Source organism: Hemiscyllium ocellatum, chromosome 10 (genome assembly GCF_020745735.1).
Source record: "Hemiscyllium ocellatum isolate sHemOce1 chromosome 10, sHemOce1.pat.X.cur, whole genome shotgun sequence".
Lineage (NCBI taxonomy): Eukaryota > Metazoa > Chordata > Chondrichthyes > Orectolobiformes > Hemiscylliidae > Hemiscyllium > Hemiscyllium ocellatum.
Window position 1 is genome coordinate 65,385,944 of NC_083410.1, and position 16,064 is coordinate 65,402,007.

The window sequence follows — 16,064 nt, forward strand, 5'->3', positions numbered from 1 at the left end:
GCTCTTCTTCACCACTTTTCTTAAATAATGGCACCACGTTAACCAACCTTCAGTCCTCCGGCACCTCACCTGTGACTATCGATGATATTTGGATCAGCAATCATTCACTTAGCTTCCCATAGAGTTCTAGAATACACCTGATCAGATCTTGGGGATCTATCCACCTTTATGCATTTCAAGCCATCCAGCACCTCTTCCTCTGTAATATGGACATTTTATTTTCCCACATTCCATATCTTCCAAGTCCTTCTCTACAGTAAACCCTGATGCAAAATACTCATCTAGTATCTCCCTCACATCCTGCACTTCCACACGTAGGCTGCCTTGCTGATCTTTGAGATGCCCTATTCTCTCCCTAGCTATCCTTTTGTCTTTAATGTTTTTATAAAACCTTTGGATCCTCCTTAATCCTATTTGCCAAAGCTATCTCATGTCTCCTTTTTACCCTCCTGATTTTCCTCTTAAGTCTACTCCTACAGCCTTTATACACTTTTAAGAATTCACCCAATCTCTGTTGTCTATACTTGACGTATGTTTCCTTCTTTTCTTTCAGCAAAACCTCAACTTCTTTCAACATCCAGCATCCCCTACACTTACCAGCCTTGCCTTTCACCCTAACAAGAACATACTGTCTCCGGACTCTTGTTATCTCATTTTTAAAGGCTTCCCATTTTCCAGCTGTCCCTTTCACATCCACTCCCAATCAACTTTTGAAAGTTCTTGCCTGATACCATCAAAATTGGCCTTCCTCCAATTTAGAATTTTAACTTTTAGATCCGGTCTATCGTTTTCCATGACTACTTTAAAACTAATAAAATTATGGTTGCTGACCCCAAAGTGCTCCCCCATTTACACTTCAGTCACATGCCCAGCCTTATTTCCCAAGAGTAGGTCAAGTTTTGCATTTTCTCTAGTAGGTTCATTCACATACTGAATCAGAACATTTTCTTGTACACACTTAAATTCCTCTCCTTCTAAACCCTTAACACTATGGCAGTACTCCCAATCAAACTAGTTAATCTACTCTGGACTGCCAAATGCCATTGCCAATATATCTTTTCATAGATCAGGGGACCAAAATAGTTCACAGTATTCCAGGTGTGGCATGACTTGGGTATTGCATACTTTCAGCAAGAGCTTCCTATTTTTATACTCCATTCCCTTTGAAACAAAGGCCAACAATCTATTTGCCTTCCCTATTATCTGATGGACATTTGGGCCCCTAAATAGTTCTATGTTGCAGCTTTCTTCAGTCTCTCTCTGCTAATATTAATCTCTTCTTACAAAAATGCCCCTTTATCTCAATTGTAACTGCTATTAGTTAGCCTGTCCTCTACCCATGTTAATGTTACACTTCCAACACTTTATTTTCTTAAGTAACCTCATGTGCAGAACCTTCTCAAATGCTTTTTGGAAATCCAAATTTATTACATCTTCTGGTTTCCTTTAATTCATACAATGTGCCCTATACAAATAACTAGCTGAGATTTACACCTATTTTACTTATTTATATCTCTTTTACTATTATTATGATTGCCTTCGACTTTTGCTCTGGACACCTTCATAACCTGTTCCACTTGCTCCTCCTCCCTTTCAGTCCAGCATTAGCTCCTTTCAATAGTAGAGAAATTGACACCACACTCAAAATATTAATTCTGTTTCTCCCTCCACAAATGGTACCTGACCTGCTGAGTTTCTTCAGCGCTTTGTTTTCTTTCTATCACAAAACGGATTCTAGTGCATGAAATAAACCCATTCTTCCAAAACCAATCTTTAAGTCATCCATTTAACAATTGACTTTATTAACACCATGCCAGTTTGCTTATGACTCAGAATCTTGAAGGTTCTGATTTTTCCTTTAGCTCCTAACTGTTCAATTAATAAGATAATTCAGCAGAACTCCTCTCCAGTCATTTGAATATTATGGCTGAAAATGTGTTGCTGGAAAAGCGCAGCAGGTCAGGCAGCATCCAAGGAACAGGAGATTTGACGTTTGGGCTTATGCCCAAAACGTCAAATCTCCTGTTCCTTGGATGCTGCCTGACCTGCTGCGCTTTTCCAGCAACACATTTTCAGCTCTGACCTCCAGCATCTGCAGACCTCACTTTCTCCTCCCATTTGAGTATTATGACCAACATTGCACAATGAGAACTGCATCCCACCCTTCCTACTCCAAATTCCTCTCCAGCCCAAGATGTCCCTAACCACAGCATCAGGCAAGCAATGTAACCTTTGGGACTCAAGCTACGAAGAAAAGTACCTAAAGCTGTACTGTTACCCACTACTCCTATATTCCTATTTCCTCCACTGACATGAATGGCTCCCTGAATCACAATGTTTCGTTATTAGTTTGCTCATTGTCCCTGCAGTTTCCACTTTGGTCCAAGCTGTTTTCACAGACCTTACAACTTTTGGAGAACTGCATGTCTGAAGCTCCTCGAAAACTGCTTCTTGGGTCCCATACCTGTCTCACCCAGAATCACACCCTTCTGTTGCTGATCACAGCCTAAGTTTGAATGACCTAACTTATGGGGTGTGACAGCTTCCTGGAACAATATCCTGGTAAATTTCTCCATTTCTGACGTGACGCAATATCATTACTCTGATACTTATAAAATTTAAAAGGCATCTGGATCGGTACATGGATAGGAAGGGTTTAGAAGGACATGAGCCAAATGCTGGCAAATGGAACTAGGTAAATTTCGGATATCTGGTCACAATGGACGAGTTGAACCGAAGGGTTCGTTTTCGTGCTGTGTAAGTCTAGCTCCTGAACCAGTGTGCAGAATTACATAAAATATATGGCATTTCTTGTTAATAAATAACATATTCAATCATCATGGAAAGTTCTAATCACATATTCGATCCTCATACTTCAGAGTTTATACTTGATTCCTGCCGTCTAAAGTTAGTGTGGAAAAGTCCAACTGCCAGATTGTACAAATAAAAATGCCGCGACGAGAGCTGCCTTTGAAAGAAAGGTAGACTAAAACAAAAACTGTACTTTTCTTGACGGGGCATAATCAATCTAGATATTAAGAAAGAAAAAGGCTTTTCCAAGGCAACAGCACTTAGAAAATTCACACTAACTTGAACAATGTTCATTCTTTGGGTTTCTTATAAGACCACAAACCCTGGCACTGGAGAAAGGCTGCTATCAACTGAAGCGCCAGGCCTCGTTACCATTGACAACGCAGCAGCCGTGTGTCAATGACGTGCTCCCCCCCCACCCCACCCCACCCCACACAACAATCTCAAGGCCCTCACCTCGTCGGCGATCAATGGATTCTGGCTGATTCGTAACGGTTGGGCTTTCCTTCTCTCGTACAGCGTCGAGGGTGTCCTGGTCTTTGGGTTCATGGGAGTTTTGATGCAGGAGGTAATGAGAACCGAGAACCGATGGGGATTCTGCATCCCGTCAGGATTTCACCGCCAGCTCGTGGAGCAACGGTAACTCCACCGGAGGGGCGGGGGTTAATCTTACGGGGAGCCCCGAGGGCCAAAAAAGGTAATCTTTCCACAGCGATTCTGTCTGTTTATCTGTCTCTGAGAAAAGCACAAAGCTGATTGTAACAATGGCGAACCTATCAATATTCAAGTTAATTGCTGTAAAAAAAAATGATAGATTTTGGAGTGAGTGTAGGATGTTGTTATCATAGATACCAAGTCAGTGAGCTGGACAGCTGGTTCACCATGCACGGTGACGTCAATAAGGCGGTTCATTCCCCACACTGGCTGAGATTATCAAGAAGGTCCAGTCTTTTCAACCTTGCCTCAGATGTGTTGAACTGCAGGTTAAACTACCGCCAGTTGTATCTTTATAGTGAGAAAGCAGCTCATGTCTGCGCCATCGCTAAGATTGTTTCCACTTCCATAACACTGTTTGAAACAGCCACTGTTGTAGTTCACCTATTACTGCTGACATAAATGGCCACTAGCCCAATTGTCCTTTCCTGCCCAGGGATTGTCATGTACCATATTATTGGCCAGGCCAGACCCCCTCAAAACACTTCAAGAAGGTAACCCAGAACCTAACTTTTCTAGTAGTTTTGAGCAGGTTTAATGTTGATATTCCAGGAGTGATGCAGCTGATCAAAACTCTTCATTTTTAAACAAAACAACTTATTTTACAGAGTACAAAATGAAACAGAAAGAGAATAGAAGACAGAATTACTTAAATTATCCGAAAACCTAATGGACTATCCCAATTTAGTTATGCTGTTCCAAATTTCTGCAACAATCCCCATAAGCACCCCTTGGCAAAAAAAAAGGTAAAATCAAACACAGGGTCTCACAGGAGAGAGCGATTCAGCGTGGAACACCTTTATGTAGCGGTTTCTTTTGGATTCTTAGCTAACAACTGACCAGCAGCTCTGAACAGCTAAACTGCTTAAAACCAAAACAAACCAGAGAAAAGCTGAGCTAGGAGAAATGCCACTCCTCTTTCATTATATAAGTGTTCTTTTTAAAACTTTTGTGAGAAGGTTTGTAGCTTGGGTGCTCATTGTTGTGGTTCTGTTCGCCGAGCTGGGAATTTGTGTTGCAGACGTTTCGTCTCCTGTCTAGGTGACATCCTCAGTACTTGGGAGCCTCCTGTGAAGCACTTCTGTGTTGTTTCCTCCGGCATTTATAGTGGTTTGCCTCTGCTGCTTCCGGTTGTCAGTTCCAGCTGTCCGCTGCAGTGGCCGGTATATTGGGTCCAGGTCGATGTATTTGTTAATAGAATCTGTGGATGAGTGCCATGCCTCTAAGAATTCCCTGGCTTTTCTCTGTTTGGCTTGCCCTATAATGGTAGTGTTGTCCCAATTGAACTCTTGTATCAACATAGACTGACTATGCGCAGTTTGCACATTATTCCCGTGTCTGTATGGGTTTCTTCCGGGCACTCAGGTTTCCCCCCTCAATCCAAAGATGTGCTGGTTAGGTGACTTGGCCGTGCTAAATTGTCCATTGTGTTCAGGGATGTGTAGATTAGGTGCATTCGTCAGAAGTGAATGTAAAGTAATAGGGTAGGGGAATGGGTCTGGGTGGGTTACTCTTCGGAGGGTCCCTGTCGACTTGTTGGGTCAAATTGCCTGTTTTCACACTGTGGAGATTCTATGAAGTCTGGTATGTGACGCTTTATTGTATTAAGTTCAGGCAGTACAGAAGTTTGAGTTAAAAAAATTACCTTCTTTAATGATCATCCATTTTAATTGATTACATCCATACAAACGTGTCCTTAAATATCGAGAGTGTGATGCTGGACAAGCACGGCAGGTTATGCAGCATCCAAGGGTCAGGAGAACTGACATCTCGAGCATAATCCTTCATCAGGAATGAGGCTTGTGGGCTGGGGAGCCTGAGAGATAAATGGGAGGGGATGGGGTTGGGGGGGAAGGGAGCAGAGGTTGCGATAGGTAGATGAAGGTGAGGGAAATAGTGATAGGTCGAAGAAGAGGGTGGAGTGGATGGATGGGAAAGGTAATGGACAGGTCAGGAGGTGCAGTACCTAGTTGGCGGCTTGGGACTAGGATAATGTGGGGGGAGGGGAAATGAGGAAACTGCTGCAATCCACATTGATCCCGTGTGGTTGCAGGGTCCCAAGGTGGAATATGAAAAATTAGTCTTCCAGGTGGCGGGTGGTAAGGGTTTGGCAATGGAGGAGGCCCAGGACCTGGGTGTCCTTGACTGCGTGGGATGGGGAGTTCTGCAACGGGGCAGTGGGATTGGTTGGTGCAGATGTTCCAGAGATGTTCTCTGAAACGATCCGCAAGGAGGCGTCCTATCTCCTTGATGTAGCGGAGACCACATTGGGTGCAACGGATACAGTAGATGACATTATTGGAGGTACAGGTAAATTTCTCTCGGATGTGGAAGGAATTTTTGGGGCCATAGACGAAGGTGATGAGAGTAGTGTAGGTACAGTTTTTGCTCTTCCTGTGGTGTCAGGGGAATGTGCCGGGAGTGCGGTGTGGGCTGGTAGGGGGCGTGGACCTGATGAGGGAGTTGCAGAGGGAAAGTTCTTCGTCCACTCAAGTAACTGTCTCCACCCCCACACCCAGCTCCAGCCCTACCCCAGGTCCTAGCTCCCAGCCCTGCTGTGTGTTTATTATTCCTCTAGACCAACCCCTCACTGAGGACGAACGTTTAGTCTTAAGCAAAGGCCTCACTTTCATCCCTTGTATGCTCCTAGATTTATGAGTTCGACACGTGTCACGACCTTGAACATTTCCTTCGCCACCTCTGCCTCTGGAGCCACTTTTTCTATCAAGACTCCTGCCCGCTCACTAATGACCCCTTCTCACTTCTCCAACACATCCCATTCACTGGCCATCCCATGCTGGCCTGTTACCCGTCCATGACCTCTTCATTTCTAATTCCCACCGTGATATCGATCACTTCAACCTGTCCACCCCTCTCACCCACTCCAACCTCCCACCCTCACAATACGTAGGCCTCCACTCCAACCCCAAGCTCACCATCAAGCCCACAGACAAGTGGGATACAGTAGTAGTTTAGCGCACCGACCTCTACACTGCTGAAGCTAGGCGCCAACTCGCAGACACCTCTTCCTACTGCCCTCTCAACCATGACCTCACCTCCCATCACCAAACCATCATCTCCCAGACCATCCACAACCTCATCACCACTGGGGATCTCCCATCCATAGCCTCCAACATCATTGTCCATGAACCCCGCACCACCCGATTCTACTTCCTACCAAAGATTCACAAACCTGACTTCCCCAGTTGACGCATTGTCTCAGCCTGCTCATGTTCCACTGAACTCATCCCTGCATACTTTGACACCGTCCTGTTCTTCCTTAGTCCAGGAACTCCCCACCTCCGTTCAGGACACCACCCTTGCCCTTAACCTCCTCCAAGATTTTCATTTTCCCACCCCCCAATGCATCATCTTCACCATGGACACCCAGTCCCTGTAAACATTCCATCAGCCAAAACAAAGGTCTCTGTTTCTTCCTCTTACGCCAGCCCAACCAATACCCTTCGAGCGACACCCTCATCTGTCTAGCTGCACTGGTCCTCACCCTTAACAACTTCTCCTTCCAATCCTTCCACTTCGTCCAAACCAAAGGCCATGGGAACCCGCATCTTCTTTGCATCATCCCAGGGTACGTGGAACAGTCCATCTTCCGCAGTTATACTGGCACCACTCCCCACTCCGCTACATTGATGACTGTATCAGCGCAACCTCGTGCTCCCACAAGGAGGTTGAACATTTTATTAACTTCACTAACACCTTTCACCCCGACCTCAAATTCACCTGGACCATCTCAGACACTCCAGCGACAGACAATCTACTACAAGCCCATCGACTCCCACAGCTACCTGGATTACACCTCCTTCCACCCTACCTCCTGTAAAAACACAATTCCTTATTCCCAATTCCTCCGCGTCCGCTGTGTCTTTTTCCAGGCTGGTCAATTCCACCTTAGAAAGTCCCAGATGGCCTCCTTCTTCCAAGATTGCAATTCCCTTCCCACATGGTCGACAGTCCCCTCCAACCCATCTCCTCCATTTCCTGCACCACCGCCTTAATGGAGAGACCTTGCCACTGATCCAGCTCCCTCAGAGCCAACTATCGGAGTGAACAGAATCTTTGACACTCCTGTTTATCATTTCTTTCCTTTTTTTTCTTCCCCCTACACTACCGCATGACAACTCCTGCACGAGTGTGCACTGTGGTGGGCCCATGCAACGCCGTTTTAAGGCATCGAATGGCAGTGGCCACGAACCGGACATCTACCGCTGCCCCGCTTGGTATGTCCTGCGGCAGCGTCCAGACCAGGTCCCCGCCATCCAGCACATCCCCAACCCTGGTCACCCTCATTGCCACAGCCCTCCCTTCCAACAGCTGCTCGAATCTGACAGTATGGAGATGCAGATTCCTGACCAACAGCTCCATTACGACAGCTGCTACTCCTGCCGGAGGGTAGGCGCAATGCGATTGGACCATGTTCCAGACAGCAATCAGATCCTGGTAAAAAACAGACAGCATCCTGAGGGCAGCCGCCAAACTGTCATAGTCGATGAACAGGAGCTGTGTGTCATAGTTGAGGTTACGCACCTGGCGGAAAAAAAAAACACGTCGCCAGGGCACACCACCTAGGAGGAGGCTCGATGTAAAGATATCGCTGCAAGGCCTGATGGCGGAAAGTCGCCACCTGGGTGCGAACACACACCAGCGACTGACTGCCCTCCTCAACAGGGAGACTCAGGACCTGCGCAGTGACCCACTGCATCTTTTTGTCCCAGAAGAAGTGAACCAACATTCGCTGGATGTCAGCGACAAAACCAGTAGGAGGGACCAAAGGGACCAGTTGGTACCACAGCATGGTGGCCACCAGCTGGTTTAGGACCAGCACTTGACTCCTGTAAGGTAGCACTCGGAGCAGTCCTGTCCAGTGGCCTAGACGAGCTGAGACTTTGGCCTCCAGCTCCTGCCAGTTCGCTGGCCAGGATTTCTCAGCTGGGATGAGGTTGACTCCCAGATAGAGGGGATGGGTGGTACTCCAGCTGAACCCCCGTAACTCCTCATGCAGGGAGTCCACCCGCCACGGATTGAACAGTAGTGCAGAACATTTGGCCCAGTTGATCCTGGCGGAAAACGCTGCCGAGTACACAGCCTGGCACTAGCACATCCTCCCCAGGTCAGCTGGGTTGGTGAAAGTGAGGAGCACCTTGTCGGCGTATGCTGAGAGGACCAAGTCTGTGCCCACACCATGCAGAACCACCTGGACAACCTCCTCCACAAGAGGCACAGGAAAACCTCCACGCATAGGGAATACAGCTGGCCGGTCAACTTCCAGATACATCGCATCATCCTCTGCCATTTCCACCACCTACAAACTATGTTCTGTGCAATAATCTCACATTAGTTGTTTATGTACACCTCCTGAGGTTCAAATTCTGAGTGCACCAACTATTTAGTGGAGGACAGACAGTACAGGCTCAATTTGGATTGGGGAAGTAAGGAGGGGAAGGGAGTGCTGACAGCACCGAGGACTTTTCACCAATCTGGCATTCAGTGATCACTGTTTCACTGAATGCCAGAAGGTTGGTTAAATAGTCCAATCCTGTCCACAGAATGCATCAGTCACTCGGTAAAGGCATAGCACTGCCATGTAGAATTTATGCCTGTGCTCCTTTCACCATCTAGAAGCTGGGTTCTCTTAGCACCAGTTTACACCTCTCACTTCAGCTATCCTGGCTGATTAAACTCACCTCCTGGCTGTTTCTTGACTTTCATTCAGTTCCTCATTACAGCCAACCTTCAATTAAAACTTGGCTAATGTTAACAATTCCTGCATCATTACTGAAAATATAACAGAAACACAAGTTTCACAACCACTCCTGCACTGCATGTGAAAAGTGATCAGCTCTCTCTTGTATGACCTGAGCATGCACAACTTGAAAAGGCAATGCATGATTTAAAAAAAAACAAATAAATTTCAGGATTAAGATAATCAGATTTTGAGTTACAGTCCCAAAGAAATGAGAGGTGATTTGTTGCTGACAAGAAACTAGTTGCAGTTGGAGATGCAAAGGGAGTGTAATCATAGCCAAGTCATGCTTAAACAATGCACACGTTTTCAACTTTATTGACATTTGAGACACATGAAGAGGCCAAACCAAAAAGGTTCACTCAAATCTCAAGATCTTTATGGCCAAAGTTAAAAAAAATAGAATAACATTACGCTGACCAATAACCCTTAGCATTCCCGATCACTCCCACCATCCTGATCAGCTGAAATTTGCAGCCTGAAATTTCACTCCTTGAATCAAACAACTGAGCAACTTTTTCACACAGAGGGTGGTATGTGTATGGAATGAGCTGCCAGAGAAAGTGGTGGAGGCTGGTAAAATTGCAACATTTAAGAGGCATTTGGATGGGTATATGAATAGGAAGGGTTTGGAGGGATATGGTGCTGGCAGGTGGAACAAGATTGGGTTGGGATATCTGGTTGGCATGGATGGGTTGGAGTGAAGGGTCTGTTTCTATGCTGTACATCTCTATGACTCTATGACAAACAGACCCCACCACCAGGGATGTATTTCTCTCCCACCCATATTTGTGTTCTGGACAGACCATTCTCTGTGAGACACCCGCCCCCCTCCACCCCCAACCGTAAGGAGTGCAAAAGCTGCGCCACACCTCCCCCATTACCTCCGTTCAAGGCCCCAAAGGATCCTTCCACATCCGACAGATTTACCTGTCTTTCCACACGTCACCTACTGTGTCCGTTGCTCCCAATGTGGTTTCCTTTACATTGGGGAGACAAAATGCCAACTTGCGGAACATTTCTGGGACACATGCACTAAACGACTCCACCGCCAGGTGGCTGAACACTTTAACTCCTGCTCCCACTCCACCAAGGACATGCAAGTTCTGGGCCTCCTCCACTGCCAAATCATAACCATTCAACACCTGGAGGAAGAACACATCGTCTTCTGCCTTCGGACCCTCTAACCATACGGTATCAATGTGGATTTCACCAGTTTCCTCATTTCTCCATCCCCAGCCTTATCCCAGATCCAACCTTCCAACTTGGCACTGCCCTCTTGAATTGTCCGGTCCATTTTCCTGGAGAAAGTGAGGACTGCAGATGCTGGAGATCAGAGCTGAAAATGTGTTGCTGGAAAAGCGTAGCAGGTCAAGCAGCATCTAAGGAGCAGGAGAATTGACGTTTCGAGCATGAGCCCTTCTTCAGGAATGAGGAAAGTGTGTCCAGCAGGCTAAGATAAAAGGTAGGGAGGAGGGACTAGGGGGAGGGGTGTTGGAAATGCGATAGGTGGAAGGAGGTCAAGGTGAGGGTGATAGACCGGAGTGGGGGTGGGCGCGGAGAGGTCAGGAAGAAGATTGCAGGTTAGAAAGGCGGTGCTGAGTTCGAGCCCCTCCTCCCTACCTTTTATCTTAGCCTGCTGGACACACTTTCCTCATTCCTGAAGAAGGGCACTGTCCATTTTCCTGCCCATCTATTTGCTCCACCCTCCTCCCCGACCTATCACCTTCACCCTCACCTTCATCTACCTATTGCATTCCCAGTTACCATCTCCCAGCCACACCACCCATACCATTTATCTCTCAGCCCCCTTGGGCCGCAAGCCTCATTCCTGATGAAGGGCTTATTCTTGAAACGTTGATTCTTCTGCTCCTCGGATGCTGCCTGACCTACTGTACTTTTCCAGCACCATACTCTTCGAATATTAATACAATATCAGATTTATTGAGGTGATCTCTCTCCAGGAAGGGCCACTGTAGTCATAGAACTGACTTAAGAGATCGGGGTTCGAGTCCCACCTATCCCTGAACCCATATATGATGAAGTTCATGTAAAAATATTTACTGATTATTGCCATTAAAAAATATTGGGAAAACATCATAATACGCATGTGTGAAACTGTTTTATTTATTTTTTTTCTTTTTCTTCCTTTATTTTCCACCAGGTGCGTAACCTCAACTACAACACGGAGCTCCTGTTCATCGACCATGACGGTTTGGAGGTCGCCCTCAGGACGCTGCCTGTCTTTTACCAGGACCTGATCACTGTCTGGAACATGGTTGAATCACGTCGCGCCCACCCTACGTCAGGAGTAGTGGCTGTCATCAGGGAGCCGTTGCTCAGGATTCCACACCTCCATACTTGGGGGTTCGAGTGGCTGTCAAAGGGAAAGGCCGTGGCGGCGAGGGTGACCAGGGTTGGGGACGTGCTGGGTGCCTGAGCTGGATGCTGCCGCAGGACATAGCGAAGACGGCAGCGGTACGTGACCACTGCCATCCGACACCTTAAAACAGCAGTGCTCAGACCTGACGTAGTCCACCAGTTGGAGGATGCTCAGGTATGCGGTGGAATCCCATCCGCGCTTACCCCTGCCTGGACGGAATTTCACATTGGTCCCAAGGTCCCGTACTTTCTGCAGGAATCTGGGCCCCACAACCTGAGCCACCTTCGGACTTTTAATTTTGTCCCTTTTAAGGATGTAAAAAGGCGGGCCCTGTATCGACTGCTGCTGCACACTGTCCACCTCTTCTCCCTCATCCACCGCCCGGACATGCCTTGGCATGCCCATTTGCCACCGGGCGGTGGAGATCCCCAGTGGAGGGCTCTCTATGCGGGGGTCCTCCCCCTTTCTCTCAGGGATCTGGGATGGAGGGTGCTGCATGCAGCGGTCCCCTGCAACTGCAGATTGTGGTGGTTCACGGACTCCCAGCCCAACTGCTTGTTCTGTGGTGCTATGGAGTCCGTGGACCATGCATATATTGGGGTATTGGCGTTTGCACTCCTTTTTTGATTTTCTCAAAAACCTCCTCCTCTGATTCTGGTTGCACTTCAGTCCCACGCTCCTGATCTTCAGAAACACGGTAAGGAGGGGGAGAAGGGCACATCTGAAGACCTCCTCATAAGTCTGCTCCAGGGCCTGGCCAAACTGGCCATAAATAGGTCCAAGTAGCGGGCCATGGAGGGGGTTGTTAGGGCCGACTGCCTGCCTCGTTTCCACGGTTACGTTAGAGCCCGGGTGTCTCTGGAGAAGGAGCACGCGGTGTCCACCAACACCCTGGAGTTGTTCAGGGAGAGGTGGGCACCGTGAAGAGTGGAGTGTATTATTTCCCCGTCCAGTTCTATTTTGATTTAACCCCTGCCCTCCCCTTCACTGTTTGATCACGCAGCATTGCCCTTTGATGTGAAGGTCATTGCTTGTCACTGGCCACTAGGGCGTTTCCTTTCTTCCTGGTGGTGGAAACTGAATAAAGATTCATGCACCTTGTGTCTTTCACGGTGTCTGGGCTGGAGGTCTGAGCTAGGAGGAAAGCTTGGATAGACTGAGGTTCTTTTCTTTGGAGCAGCAAGGGTTAAGAAGGGACTTTAAGAATTATATATCTATCAGAGGACTTTAGTAAGACCTTTGACAAGGCAGGCTGATACATCTGCAGAAAGCACTTTTGTCTTACTAATTCATAATTTAGGTGAGGAGATCAATCTAAACCTCTGGATTTCATCACTTGATGCATTCTACCCTTTTTATATTTCATTATTTCTCCACAATTATTATTGTGTAGTTTTACATTCAAATCACAATCTACACTAAATGTAAACAAGGTTCATGCATTGCCCAAACAATTATGCCAGTCAGTAACTATTTTCATTAACCTTTGAAGTCTTCCATAGCTTTTGTTCTTAATATTTAAAATATGGGCAGCACAGTGGCTCAGTGGTTAGCACTGCTGCCTAACAGTGCCAGAGACCTGGGTTCAATTTGTGCCTCAGACAACTGTCTGTGTGGAGTTTGCACATTCTCCCTGTGTCTGGTGGGTTTCCTCCAGGTGCTCCGGTTTCCTCCCACAGTCCAAAAACGTGCAGGTGAGGTGAATTAGCCTTGCTAAATTGCCCGTAGTGTTAGGTGAAGGGGTAAATGTAGGGGAATTGGTCTGGGTGGGTTGCGCTTTGGCGTGGACTTGTTGGGCCGAAGGATCTGTTTCCACACTGTAAGTAATCTAATCTAAAAAATTACCATTTCCACATATTGCCCAGTTTAAAATCATGTGCTTGCAATTCAGACCTTCATATCTACAAAGGTGACTTCTTTACTGGTGGGTTCAGTTGGTGATTGGAAGAAAACCACAACTGCTGTGTCTGAAGATTAAGGGAAGGACAACACAAACTAAAAGTTGCCACCATCATCTGATGAGCATCACACAACTGAAAGATGCTTGCAGGGTCATGGAGTGTCTTGTAGAAGCGTTACTCCTTGATTCACCCTTAAAACAGAACGACATACTAGAAGATCAGCAGTTTGCGTCTGAAACAGTTTATAATGCTTAAAATAATTTAATTCACAAATTGCTTTAAAATGATTTATTTAGATTAGATGCTAAATAAAGTCACCACCATCTTTCACAGTAATTATTAGTACTAAAATGGATCATCTGATTGGAAACAATCATGCTAGAAACTATTTTAGACAAGGGTTTAAAGGAAGGGTCACTTGAACCAAATTTTAATTCTGATTTCTCTCCACTGATACTGCCAGACCTGCTTAGCTTTTCCAGCAATTTCTACTTTTGTCTCTGATTTATAGCATCCTCGGTTGTTTCGGTTTTAATTAAATTTGATCATTGTACAGAACTAACTTTACGCTGAAAACATTAGGCAGGATTCAAAGATCATTACAATTTATTGGAACAATAAAGGTGTTGTTCATCTCTGTTTTTGTTTTAGGTGGACAACTTAATTCCTCCACTCCAACAAATACATGTACTTTGTCTGCCACTGGTTATTTGACTTGACCTCTCTCAATTGTTTCTTCAATTCCAGTAAGTTTTGGGCACTTACCATTGCTTTTCCTTTATCCTCAATCTCTTTACTGAGTACCTCATTTCATGCTTTTAGCTGCTGAGTCTGAGGGTTCCAAAATTTTCTTCCTACAACTGTTGCCCCTCTCCACTTATGACATTATTTTAAAAGTACTTTACCTGTCCTAATGGTATCCCAAATTTGAAAAAACCAGAACAAAGTTAACTTCTCAAGTTCACTATCTCCCATTGTCTTGTGCGGTGAGCAACAACTTTTGATAATGCTATTACTGCATCATGATGGTTTGTTTTATTGCATTAAAGACACCAAATAAATGCTGTTGCATTTTTTTTCACGTACCACATACTTCTCCACTGGTTTGCATATTTGTTCTTTTCTGTGGCTGGTGAGTGGAACTTTTGATTTTGGCCATTTAGAAAACAGTTGGTCAAATTGGTGACAAAAACAGAGGGAAAAAAAGTCTACAATTAAGAAAATCAGCAAAATTTTAGCAGGAATTGTAGTTATACATTTTTTAAAAAAATTTAGCTATCAAACATATTTCCTTTTCTGAATCCTGTCCTGCGTCAGGGGAAAATAAAATGTCGATTGCTCAATTCAGGTATTTAACAGCAGAATTAAATCAATCTTTTTTTACCCTAAGGTCAAAGCAAAAATTGAATGTCTACATAAGGCAGACATTTGTTTTTTTATTTGTTCATGGAAAGGGAATATCATCAATTAACCATATTTTGTGTCCCCACCTGTTTGCTTAAGAAAATGGTAGTGAGCTTTCTTAAAGTGCTGCAATCCTTCAGGTGTGTATATACACTCACAGTGCTGTCTGGAAGGGAGTTTCAGCAATTTGACTCCGAGACAGTGAAAAGCTACTTCCACGTCAAGATGGATGTATGGCTTGGAGGGGAACCTGCAAGTGGCGCTCTTCCCAATCATCCAGTGTAGAGGTAAGGGTTTGGAGAGTAAGATGTTGCAGTATATCTTGTGCATCCATGTGCATTGAATGGTGAAGGTGGTGGATGGAATGCTAAGTAAGTGGGCTACTTTGTCCTCTATAATGTTAAGTTCCTTTTATGTTGTTGGAACTACATTCAGGCAAGTGGATAGTATTCCATTGCATCCCTGACTTGTGCCATGTAAAAGGCAAACAGGAAGTTTGTTATTTTATGCAGAAATCCTAGCTTCTGGCCTGCTCTAACAACTGCAGTATTTTTTTATGGCTAGAACAGTCAAATTTCTGGTCAATGGGACTCCAGGATGTTGATAGTAAAAGATTCATTATCGGTAATGCCATTGAATATCAAGAAGAGATGGTTAGATATGCTAGTGTTGGAAATGGTCATTGCCTGTCACTTGTGAGGTATGAAATGTAGCTTGCCACTTACCAGGCCAAGCCTAGACATTTTCCAGGTTTTCCTGCATATGGACACAGGCTGCTTCAATGTAAGCAAAGTAACAATCAAATCTTGTTTGTAAATGTACTGAAGGTAACTATAATTATGATATTCATTATAATGCATAACAATATCCTCCAGTTGTCTTTCCAAAAAGTGGGGATTTTACACTGATTAATTTTGCAACAGTCTTCAAATTCAATATTCTTTCTGCTTAAAGTTCCAGTTACCCTTAACAAATGGTCAAAAATAATGCCATAATTTCAGAAGAAGCTTAAAAATACCCCATGTAAATAATAATTAAACATAATTTAGACAGGTAATTAGTCAACATTTTTAAGTTATTTATTTCTAGC

The 16,064-nt window shown here is 45.3% G+C and overlaps 1 protein-coding gene and 1 long non-coding RNA gene across 3 annotated transcripts in view; one reads left to right on the forward strand and one right to left on the reverse strand.

Annotated features, from left to right (window-relative positions):
• Positions 1-3,416, reverse strand: part of fam161a (FAM161 centrosomal protein A) — a 42,214-nt gene extending 38,798 nt beyond the window's left edge. The window contains exon 1 of one of the 2 annotated variants that reach the window (XM_060831557.1): positions 3,268-3,416. In XM_060831557.1, coding sequence (XP_060687540.1) covers positions 3,268-3,414 — 147 coding nt within the window. In that variant the 5' untranslated portion in view covers positions 3,415-3,416. Of the gene's footprint in view, positions 1-3,090; positions 3,157-3,267 lie in introns of those variants that run through there. The other variant, XM_060831558.1, reaches the window with a different exon arrangement.
• Positions 3,268-14,674, forward strand: LOC132819790 (uncharacterized). Its single transcript, XR_009645122.1, has 3 exons — positions 3,268-3,508; positions 11,451-11,764; positions 14,222-14,674. It is a non-coding gene; the product is annotated as an uncharacterized LOC132819790 (long non-coding RNA).
• The last annotated feature ends 1,390 nt before the right edge of the window (positions 14,675-16,064 follow it).